Source organism: Notolabrus celidotus, chromosome 5, assembly GCF_009762535.1.
Source record: "Notolabrus celidotus isolate fNotCel1 chromosome 5, fNotCel1.pri, whole genome shotgun sequence".
NCBI classification, from domain to species: domain Eukaryota; kingdom Metazoa; phylum Chordata; class Actinopteri; order Labriformes; family Labridae; genus Notolabrus; species Notolabrus celidotus.
In genome coordinates this window covers 15,629,383-15,641,617 of record NC_048276.1, presented here as the reverse complement: position 1 = coordinate 15,641,617, position 12,235 = coordinate 15,629,383, and the positions used below count along the sequence as shown (strand labels likewise).

Sequence of the window (12,235 nt, the reverse complement as noted above, 5' to 3'; positions counted from 1 at the left end):
ACACATAAAAAATTTGGAAGCGGTATGTTGCAGTCACTTTAAGTGGTTGCTTGTTGGTTTCTCAGTTCAATGTCACACAATGAAGTTGCAATTCTGTGTTTTTTTGCAGACAATGTTCCAAATGATTGAAGAGATGTTTATGGGTCGATGTAAAAGGTGTGGGAAGGTAGGGTTCTTAAACATATTGGGCGACCCTGCAGAGAAAGTTTGGGAGCCATTGCTCTAATTCAAGAAAAACAATCACTTTGAGTTTTCCCAAAATAACAACATTCATGATGAATAATGCCCAAAGTTAAAGGGCAAGCTTTGTCATGTCTGTCCTTAAGCGGGGAACAAAACAGTGTATAAAGGCTGTTTGTACAATTTAAGTTGTATATATCATTTCTCATGTGTTGACTTCTTCAGATTTTAATAGGTTATATACCTCTTGACACAATCTGTATCCTCATTTAACTTCCCCATAAAATCCAAGCTAGCTATGTGTTTGTAGAACAGCAGTGCAGTTAAGAATGGATAGCTGCATGTATTGCTGATAGCAGATAGGAAGCTGCAGCGGACAGGAGTCCTCTGCAATAAATCTTGAAGGTTTTTGTGGCTCCATTGAATTTACACAGGAAAAAATAACCACCAAATAAAAGAGGATTTTACTTTGTAAGGGAAACTTAAGATAGGGGGAATATTGATTTTAGGTGAGTCTAATTCATTTTGTGCACAAATGGAACTGAAATCAGTCAATTAATCTAACCACAACAATAGTTGTCACACTGCACACTGAAGTCCAGATTGTTGAAAGAGGAGTGTCCTTTGCAGCAGCCTTGTGTGCATGGACCCTTCCAATATGCGCTCCATTTATCCTTACCCCCCCACCCCCATCCCTTCCGACACCCCTCCACTCCCTCACTCCCACTGCACAGAGTAAATCCAGAGCCTGCAGTAGTGCACGATCCCTCTAACCAAAAAGATCCATATTACAGGCAGAGAGGACAAAGGGACCAATCTGCCAGGCAGAGAGGACAACTTCAGAAAACCTGCGGTGGACAAGAGAGCAAGGGTCAAAATCTACGAGGCACTGAAAAAAAAAATCGCCTTGAGCTGAGCAGCAGCTGGTCCCAAGCTTGAAAGCAGCAGGAGAGGAGACAGAAGAGAGGCTGGGAAGAGAAGAGGAGCCAAGAAAAGTGACTGGAATGATAAGATGAGAAGGTGAGTTATGGACAAAATTCAAACACTATTTTTACGCACACATTCTGCCACACCCCGGTTCACTCACATGTACCGCAGTGTCGAGCTCCTGGCCGTGTCTTTGCTTGCCTTTGCAGCAGCTGATGCATGAGTTCTCTGTGGAGTCATTAATAAAACCCATCTATTGAGCTACTTCTCCTCCTCTGGGAGCCTGGGACTGACTGCTCTGATGACTGAAGACACAAACTGATGCCAGGGAAAATGACTACAGGGATTTCTCAGGCTCTGTGATGAATGATATTCTTGAATAGACTTGAAATATCTTCCTACAGACCAGGTCAAATGTTTATCAGTTACAGAAAAGGACACATTTTGACTCTCTATGGAAAGTGTAACTATACAGTACATGTATTTCTTTCAATAGCTCTGCACAGACTCTTTTAAAACCTTCCTGCAGGCATCCTGCAGGGTCAGAGGAGTAAGTTCAATGTGAATGTGTGTATCTGCAAGCAATGCAGTGATGTGCAGCAAACATTAAGCAGCCTTCTGTGAATGCACAATACAGTAAGAGAGAGAGAGAGAGAGAGAGAGAGAGAGAGAGAGAGAGAGAGAGAGAGAGAGAGAGAGAGAGGGAGAGAGATCTCAGCAGAGGGTGGAGCTTCACAGAAAAGATGAAACAAGTTTTTATTCAGCACTGCAGTTACTGCATCTCTGGCAGACAGAGATATGTTCCCATGATCACTTTCAAAGCACACTGCAGGCATCACTTCTACTTCCACAGTGTGTCCACAAGTTCTAGGACCACCTATAATTGAACCAGTCATGACCAAGAGAGCAGAGACAGAATCAAGACCAAGAAAACAAGACCAGAACAGCATAATTCCTACACTTAAAGAAATGGTGAAACATACAAACCACATGGTAATCCGCCAATTAGAGTGAAACATCCACATTCCTGCACAAATATAAAAGTAAAACAATGATGTGATGTCTCTGCACGTGTGGGTTTGATCATCTTGAAATACAGGACTTTATCCGAGATTAGACAGAGTTACAGTGCTGTCTATTCCAAGACAAGGTCACCACCAGGAAGTTCTGTCAGACAAACACTAACATCCTTGTCTCTGTGTCTTTCTGCTAGCAGGCATGTGCTGCTGAAGCTCCCCCCTCATGAGGCCCTTCTGGAACTCCTTCTTGTGCTCTCGCTGGGGTTGCAAGTCCTGGCAGTATGCCCTTCTATGTGCACCTGTAGTCACAGCCACCGGGAGGTAGACTGCTCCTGGAGGGGTCTGAGACAGTTGCCAGTCAGCTTGCAGCACAATATACATTCCCTAAACTTGTCCCACAACCGGTTCCACAACCTGGATGGCCAGCTCTCCACGTACACCCATCTACGCTTCCTGGATTTGTCTCACAACCGTCTGAGCCACCTGCCAACTGGCTTGCCTCGATCTCTCTGGAACCTCTACGCCTCCTTCAACCGGCTCCAGCTACTGGACAAGAATGACACGGTCTACCAGTGGAACCTGCGTATGCTTGACCTCTCTTACAACAAGCTTGAGCGGGCCATCTTCATTAACAACACCCTGATCAATCTGTGCATGCTCAACCTGAGCCACAATCACTTCCGGACTTTACCCACCAACTTGCCTGCACAATTGGAGACTATCGACCTGTCCCACAACTTACTCGTAAAGGTGCTAGCTGGCTCTCTGGACCGGCTTATCAGGCTAACCCATTTTTATCTGCATGCTAACAGCTTTGCCTCGCTGCCATATGGATTGTTTGACAAGTTGGTGTCACTTAAAGTCATTACCCTTGGGGATAACCCATGGGACTGCCATCTTTACGCGGATGTCGCCTACCTACTCTCTTGGTCGCAGCGCACCCCTGTACACATCCTGGGCTGCCCCTGCCACACCCAGCCTGTCTGCGGAGAGTTGCGCCCTAGCAGGACTGGAGGGTGGCACTTTGCCTCCTACAACCTCCCCCCCTTGGCAGCAAGTGCTCAGGACCAGGGCTCCATGCCTCCAGAAGAAGCCAGCGTCACTGATTGGTGGTACTTGTCTGTCTCATCTATGCTGAGCACTCCCAACACCTCGGAAGAGATTCTGAACACCCAGCACAATAACTTTAGAACCACTCCCATCAGCCCCTTAGCACCAAGAAGCACAGGCAAACACCGAACTATCAACCACCTTTCTGTTGCAGAGCATATGCTACATCCTGATTCCCATCTTGTCTCTGGCACAACTGCTGATTCCCTCCACACTACTGACATCTCCTCAGTTTCTGACACCAGCTTCATTACTTCAACTCCCAACAGAGCTGACACGACTCCTGCAACAGGCCGCTACATCACAACAGAGAGCTCCACCACACAAACAAAGAGAACAACCACGCTTCGCACGAGGAGTGTGAGACGGCAGAATCCTTCTAGTCCTCGTGGCATCAGCAACAGCAGCCCGGCTCACGCTACGTGCTCCTTGCATACCCTCCTGCACAACCTGGTGCTTCTGTTTCTTATTCTGCAACCAGTCCTATGAAAGACAAAGAGAAAACAATTGACAGCATGGTGTTCTGCCCTGAATCCATAGCACAAACAAAGTGAGCACAAGACGTTTGACTGTTGTTTGTATGTAATGCAAGATGTCACAGCAAAAGGCTCTTTACAATACAAAGCCTTTATGAAATGTTTCACAACTCTTGCTAGATTGCATTTGATAGGATGCTACTTTAATGATACTTGGTAAAAAGAAATATTAAAAAAATGCATTTCCTGTTTGAATGAACATTTTTCCAAACCTCAACACAAAAGTCCAGTTTACTATTTTACAGTGTTGTAATGATTTTAGCTTAGCACATGGTGGCACTATACATTCAGGTATCATGGAGCTGAATGTTGCCTGGAGCAGATGCACTCTACACGTTTTAACCAAGAGATCGCTGTGACATGCAAACAAATCTACTTTTGCATTTTCCCATTTTTTTTCAACAACTATTGTCTTGATTTGACTGCTGCTGTCTTGGTAGTATATCTCTTAAATTCATGTCAATGCATTGGCTTCTAATAAAGGGAATAAGTAAAATATTGGATTGACATATTATGAGCCTTTTACCCATTTGAAAAGATGTCCTTTATGCCTGCTTGCCTGTCTCCCTTTCTCTCTAAGCAGAGTAGCAGTTTACACTGGGAACAGGGTGTACATAAGAAACTTGTAATGACTCTAAAATAAGCACTGATTTGAAGCAAAGGGGAACAACTGGACAATGTTGTGCCACTCTCTTTGTTAAACTCTGAGTACTTCTTCTGTATTTTGATCACATCTCAGACTTAAGTGTCCTTCATGGTTCAGTGACGCTGGTGAAAATGATCTGCATGGTGATTGAACGTTCCAGGAATGCTAACCTAATGCTATATTACTGCAGAGCATTAAAGCTCAGACATGCTCAGCTTCTTTAGATGAAATGTTAAGATATTCCATATTGCATTTGGGGTACATAAGCGGGATGTTCCAGCCTACAGGTTTTATATTTTTGAAGAACATGCAAAGGTGCTTAAAATATAGGGAATGCATCTCAACAGACTTCTTTGATAAAGTAAGAATTAAGTGAAATAAAATGTGCTGAGGTGTCACTCTATGATGACTGTGTGATTTTTTTTCTTTAACTGCTCTTCTTTTGACACATTTTATTCACTTTTTACTGCATGACTGTTCTTTTGTATTCATCAACACCTCTCCTCAGTCTTTAACATTGATGATGTCCCAGTTGGAGCTATATAAGTTTATATAAATCAAACTCATGAACAGTGATGTTTTCAGATTCAGTGCTTTCAGGTAAGTATTTACTTAGTAAGAGGAAGCACAAACTCACTCATTCCAGTCATAACGTGCTTCACAGTCACCTGCAGCTAAAAAACAAAATCTTATCTGTAGGTGGATAGGAAAAAAAACTTTTTGTAAAACTCAGTCACCTGCTGCATGCAGACACATATAGATACTAGCAAAGTAGAAAGTATACTTTTTGTATTAATTCATAGATGTCCTGAGGAGAACTCAGAACATGTGACATACAGAAACACTGAACCCAGAGTATCCTCAGGGGTTTGTGTGGCACAGAGAAGTGTGAGCCACCAATGACATACATACACATCTAATATAATACAAACTGGGCCACACCTGTGCCTCATTTCTCCCTGGGTATGCCACTAATGTCTGTAGATATGCAAATACATGTATGGTCCCTCTGGTGTCCAATGTATGGAAGTGCACTTCCTTGTGGACGGCTCAAAACCTGATCGAAATTACCTGAAGCTATAGGGGGAGTAGCTAATTTTGACAATTTTCGGCCATTCAGTAGTTTGGAATATGTGCTTGAAACACTACCATAACTATATCTCAGCAAAACAACATTAATTAGATCCAGAATTTGTTAAAACTACATTAAGAAGTTAAATTAAGCCATACAAACTCACTTGACCATCACCATAAGAAACTGAATTGAGGGAAATAGCTATAAGCTAGCAAACTGTCTTACAGCCTCTCAGAAAGAGTTACATACTTAAGGCAAAATTCTGGATAGAAATATTAGATAACCATAGGAATGATAATCCTATGGACTCGCCACCATGGACATGTGTAAGTGGATATGAGGTGTTAAACACATGTAAGTGACCAAAAAAGGGTTCATGATTACAAAGTTGTGTGAGAGAAATCAACAGTAGTTGAATGGTTTAAGAAATGCTTTAATATTATTTTGAAATGTACTAAATAAAAACAACATAATGAAATAATGAAAAAAGAGAACACACCATGCTTCACAGAGGAAATGAGAGCACCTGCAAAATGAATTTGGAGTATTTATAGATTCGTAACAGAAGCCACAACAGAAACAAAACTTGTGGTTTTTGTGCTGCATGATTCAGGGCTCAAAGAAAGTGAACTTAGTTTTTGTTCCCCCCTCAATTTCTCTAAATTTATTTCATGCAAATATAGACAGCTATTTCATTTTCCCCTTAAGTCCTAATGTGGAATCAGAAGACAAACCTGAGATGAATCACAAGGTTTTTTTTTATTTCCATCTGTACCATTTTTGTATTGTTGAGTTTTTTTCAAAGCCACACACATCATCACTCTCTGTTGATTGGTTGCAGTGTTGCTGCTCTCATATATTTCAGTTCTTACAAGCATTTATCTTCATAAAAAAAGGCAGGACAAACATATATATTTCATCTTCCTTCTTCCCTTTAGCTGCAGAACTTTAAAACATCTTTTCCAAGTTCTTTAGGTGCCAGTGGTGAGCTGGCCTGCTTGCCAATTATTTTCTCTGTAGACAACACAAAGCTTTGTCAGTTTCTCTTCTGGCGTCTCCTAATAACTGACAAGGTGTAGAGGGCTAGCATCATTTACTGCTGCCATGCCTCCCCTCTTCATCCCTCAACCCCGGCTTGTTCTGAGTGAGCTGCTCTCTTTCATGCTTTCAGCCACACTCGATAAGACTCACCGTCAGTGTACTCCTCTTTCACTGGTAACCCCTCTGCCCTGTTGTGTTGCTATACCTTTAAGTCTCTATTGGATTACTAACGACATATCACAGGATTTACATCACATTGTCTATTATAGTTTTAATGCAGGTGATTATGCTTTTTTTACCTCATGTATCTTGATCACATTTGCAATGAAACGCTCACTAAACCGGCTCACAACCAAGCTGACAGGTTCTAGGACTCAGTCTGGAACTGAACCCTTTTTTCTCAAACTGTCTACAGAAATAACAGGGAGTCCAGAAAACAGCATTTTAGCCGTTACCCTTCAGTAATCATTCCCTTCAGTAAGAGCAGCCAGAGAGTCTCTGTGCTGTAGGTGGTGAACCTGAGTGTGATTTCTTTAAACTCACCACTCCTTAAAAGAAAACACAAGAGGCCTGCCACTGTGCACCTCCTGCATGAATACACACAGAGACACATAAACACAAATGACATCAGTTTCTCTTTTGATTATACGTGCTCAAAGTGCCCTCTTGTGGTGATGGGACAGAAATGAATGGGTGTCCCAAATACATTGCAAATGACTGTCTCCACCAGGATGTTAGACGCCCCTTACCATTCTAGGGGGGAAAAAATGCCTTCAGTTGTCTCAAATACACCCCCTCCTTCAACCTCTTATTAAACCAAAACATGTCAAATTACAGCAATCACAGGACGTAAAATTTCAACATGTCAATCATTGAACCACTGTTTTGATTTTGAATAAAATGCATCATATGCTGAAACGTGTTGCTTATTGTTTTCAGATGCATTATGACAGCTTCAGCATGTTTTGCTGTCTTTTTGTGTCATTTTATGGGGTACCTGCCAGGATATCGCCTAACAACAACCATCTCTTATCGACTTAAAGGATGTTAAGCTTAACTCTCCTGTTATGTTCGTTTCTCTGGAACAGCAATAATGTTTAAATCTAATTATTAACTCCATTACTAACCATTTAAATCAAGATTTAGTCCACTGGTGTTCTTTAATTCTCACAGATCATGGTTCAATGAGGATAACTCACTCATTTTTCATTAAAATTAATGTTAAAACTTTTGTAATGTACATCGGAAAGCCCTAAATATAGGTACAATAGTTTAACGCGACATAGATTTTTGTTTATTTTACACTTTGAATTTAATTTTTTTTTTCTTTATGAAGTTATGTTGATAACCTCTTCTGCCACATGCTGCCCAGATTTTTATGCTGCATTTAGCTGGTTTGGAAGGCATATATTACCTAAAATAGACTTTAAAAAGGGTAAATGTGACCCGCAACATAACAGGAGGGTTAACAAGCTAAATAAAACTACTTTGAAAATAAAGTTTAGCAGAAACTACAACACAGCCTTTTTATTTTTAATGAAAAAGATTGTATTTATAAAGGGACAGAGACACTGCTTTTTCAAATACTGAAATAATTTTGATATGCAAATGTATATGTTACATCAATATATTCAGTACTCTAAGGAAATTCAATATAAAAAGAAAATACAAACATTACGCCAATTGTAAAAATTTTTTTACAAGTTTTATAGAATTACAGGTTTCTCACTGAACATTGCACTAGCAAACAAACTGAGAGCAAGGGCAGGATAGCATCCCACATTCAAGGGAAACTTTTTGCAGACACAGGCAGGAAAATTGTAGAAGTATTTTGGATAACCAGCAACCTTCAGTTGTAATGCACACCCAGTCATACCAGGGCCTACAAACAAGCTGATATAAAGGGTGACATGCATTGAAAGGGCCACTTCAGTCTGCTTTTGGCCAAAACAATGGCTGCCAATTTCCCCCTCCTTAGAGCCTGCGTCACAGTAACAATTGTACCCCAGAATTAGGCTGCTCCCCAACCAAAGGACGCTCCAATGTTGCAGATAAAGTTTATCTGATAAACCTAATCTGTATTGACAGCTTGGGTCTATATGCCAAGGCTCACCATCCCTTTGTGCTCGAGAGCAATGTTTTCCAGCTGTGGCAGTGATCAGATGAAAAGCAAAATGTGTAAGAATGTGAAAAAAATAAAAATAAAACAAGGCTACTCCAGCAGCCAGAAGACTGATGAGACACGCAAAAAATCTAGCCTGCAGCATAGAGGGGGGAGGCTGAGGATATGGTATCTCTGGCTCTCCTCTCAATGGCACAGACAAGGCAAGGTCACTGTTAAGGTCAGTGGTTGCAGAATAAGAAGTGGTTGGCAACTGAGAGAATATATGGTGGCAGCCAGTTAGGGAAGAAATAAAGCAAAAAGGGAGGGAGAGAGAATTGGCTGGTGGAAAAACAAAGACTGACCCAGACGACAGAGAGCACCGTATGCATTCATATAAAGAAATGGATTACAAAAAGAAAAGATAACTCTTCTGGGAGCTTAAGTTTCCATGTATCAATGATACAGGCATCATGCATCAATAAGTGTGTCTACACCTTCTTTGTTTTCATAAATATAACGTACAAACTTAGGATTTTCTCCTTATGATTGTATAAAAAGCTTTTAATGGAATGGCTACAAGAGGGCTGTTTGTTTCTGCTTAAACCTGTTTCCTGTGATAATATAGAACTGTAAGAGGGCTTGCCTTAGACAATGATGACTCTTTACAGCATTTAAGTAAGGTTTATAACTTGCTGACTTAAAGTCATGTTACAGGGGAGGAAATTAAAGCAAGCGTTTCATTGACCAAATTTTGTTTACACTGTTATAGTTTAGAATGCGTCAGAATAATTTTTTTTTTTTTCAGACGCAGCATGTTAAAAAATATAATCGAGAATACTTTAGAAACTATCACCTAGTCATTGTTTTATGCATATACTGACATATGAGCAACAATCTAATCAAGAATAAACTGATTTAAAAAAGCTTAGCTAGCATATCTGAGCTACCCTATTTGTAATTTATTTAACGCTATTTTGACGGTGGAAACAAAAATTGTTCCTTCATTCATTTCTATAAACACATTCTACAGAAAATGCATACAAATTACTTTATTTTAGTTTGCAAAATTGTAAATATGAAAGTTTACACCAAGCGGCAACTTCAGGTCTAAAAATATGAGTCCAATGCGGGAAAAAAAAACTGCAGTTCATCGAGGATCCACTTGAGGCTGGCTCCGGAAGTACCGGAAACCACATAAACACCAATTCAAAAAAGCCGATCTTTACAGCATTGATAAACATGTTTACAGCCTGGTACAAAAGACGAGTGTAGTCTGGATAGCTCATTTCTTGATCGGCACACACTGTATTGGGGGTGAATTTTTTTCTAACGCGGCAATTTCGAAGGTATTGAGATTTACAAGTCTTTCAATGAGCGGCACAGCTGACTTGATTGACAGGCGGGAACACTGTAGCTGTTGGCTAGGAGGCTCAAAGCCCACCTCTTTACCTCACAATCGCTTGACAGCAGCAATATGGCTGACGAAGATTGGCTTCAAAACAGTGCTAACAGTGCTTTCAGAAACAGATGGGTGACGTCACGGATACTACGTCCATATTTTATACAGTCTGTGGAAAACACCAAAACATTATCATAGTGAATGTTAAAAACACAAACAAACAAGAAATGTACGCGCAGGAGGTGGGCAGAATGGCAGGACGGGGTTTGATTGGTTTCATATTTTGGCTCCCAAAGGCAGGGATTGGTTGGTGTTTTCCCAGGTTTACTCCGTCTGAAGAACACATTATGTATCGATTGCCATCGGGACATAAAGATAATTTTAACCAGTATAACAAAAAATGTATCTAAATCTGACTACCGACCCCAGCTTTAATATTTTGCTACTTTATTTGTACCTTATAATAGATACTGTAACTGTTGTCTGGAAAACACCCCGGATATTTCAACATTACGCCATATAATTTATAGGCTACGATGTGCAATAATGTCATGTCATGTCAAATTTAAATAAAGTTAGGAAAAAAAAATTGTTGTCTACTCCCGTTTTCGCGGGCTGTTGCACCGGAAACTTTTAAACAGGTGTTGGGAAAGGGGGCGTGGCGTAATACACAAGCCCCGTTGTAAGCCCTGAGCCATGTAGCTGACACCTGACCACGATTCGCTATATAGCTTTTATTGAACTCCTTTCACGGATACCTGCTAGTAAGTAGGCTACTGTAAAGATTAAAATAAAGGTTGAATTAAAGATACACTCCCATAAATTCAATAGGACTTACACGACAGGGACAGTTTCACATGCAGCCTGTGTGAACCTTCCTCTGCCTCGTCAAAGCTCTCCTAAAGGCCAACACGCACATCTCTCTCTCCTCTGCTGCCTGTACAGGTGATGGGATGGCTCCTCGCGCTGCTTTAATGCCACTCGTCATCATCTGTAACACACAGCTCTCTCTCCTGAGTCGTCCAAACAGCAGACAGAACATCCCGGGGAGCAGCAGGGGCACGAGCTTATCTCCCAGCCCAGTGGAGCAGGTAAATGATGTCGTCATCTTCCACTTGTGCTTGAGCCTGATTGGTCTGAAGAGCCCCACATGCAAATGAGGTTTTAGAGATGAGGTCAAAAATGCACATCGAATTGCTTAGTATTGTCAGTGGAGAATTATGTGTTGCACTAGAAATGAAACACTGTGGGATTTTGCTTAGGATATTTTGCAATGCTTAAAAAAATCAGTGATCCTTTGGGCAACTACAAGCTATTTTTTATGCTACCTTGAGGTGTTTTTGCGCACTTGTCTCCAGGAAATATCAAATTTTTACATTTGCTAGGATAATTTGCAAGCTTTCAGGAGCATTACCCATTAAAGATATTCAAAAGCTCAATATTACCGTTTAATTTTTTAATAACGAGGATGTCTGAATATCACAGCAGCACATCTACCTGGAATGCTAGTGCATAGCCTCTGGCTCAGCTTAATTAACTCATCTGCGTAGTAACAGAGGGCATAATAAGGGGGAGAGAAATCACTCATCACCAGAACATCCTGCCTACTGATCTGACTTCAAACAGTTTCTCTGTGTGATGACAATTGTACCAAGCTTGTGCACATTCCCAGCAATCCTGACATGTCATTATTACTCAGCAAGGTGAAAACACAGCCACCATTTGGAAAACATACAAATCAGTGATGACAACAAGCGTGTTCATTAAACCCATCTGTTAACTATCAAACGTTGCTTTATGGCTGAAAGAGACTTTTATAAAATCCTGAGTAATTCCAGAGAGGATGAAAGAGCAGGTAGACATGCGGTTAGGTGGGTGGCTAATTCCTGAAATAGGCCTGTCAATTATGCATGTTTCCTTTTGGCTCTCCCCCCCCCCCCCTGCACTCTGAGAGGTGCTTTAGCTTTGAGAAAGAAAAAAAAAGCAGAAAAGAGAAGAGGACACTAGAGGGAGACAATTTGTTCACATCTGCAGCTTTTCTGCACTGCTTCCCCTCTGGATTCTGGATTTCAGTGTAATGGGCCCTCCTGGGCAAAATACTGTTTTCTCAAGCAACAGTGATCAATATGGAATCATTCATAAAATACAAGGGATAAAATTAACGTCTCTAGAGTGTTTGAATAATACCCGGAACAAAT

The 12,235-nt window shown here is 41.0% G+C and overlaps 2 protein-coding genes across 4 annotated transcripts in view; both read left to right on the top strand.

Moving 5' to 3' along the window:
- The first annotated feature begins 901 nt into the window (after positions 1–901).
- LOC117812575 (oligodendrocyte-myelin glycoprotein-like) lies at positions 902–4,816 on the top strand. 2 transcript variants are annotated; one of them, XM_034683441.1, is made up of 2 exons: positions 902–1,200; positions 2,324–4,816. In XM_034683441.1, the coding sequence occupies exons 1-2, from the start codon at positions 1,193–1,195 to the stop codon at positions 3,723–3,725; spliced, it is 1,410 nt and encodes a 469-aa protein (XP_034539332.1). In that variant the 5' UTR covers positions 902–1,192; the 3' UTR covers positions 3,726–4,816. The 2 variants fall into 2 exon arrangements, with proteins under 2 accessions (XP_034539332.1, XP_034539331.1); XM_034683440.1 differs by having other exon boundaries at positions 2,321–4,816.
- A 5,812-nt stretch (positions 4,817–10,628) lies between these two features.
- The window catches only part of msi2b (musashi RNA-binding protein 2b), a 345,174-nt gene continuing 343,567 nt past the window's right edge, over positions 10,629–12,235 (top strand). Inside the window, exons 1-2 of one of the 2 annotated variants that reach the window (XM_034683452.1) lie at positions 10,629–10,801; positions 10,983–11,128. The gene's annotated coding sequence lies outside the window, so the exon portion shown is untranslated. The remainder of the gene's footprint in view (positions 10,802–10,982; positions 11,129–12,235) is intronic. The other variant, XM_034683446.1, reaches the window with a different exon arrangement.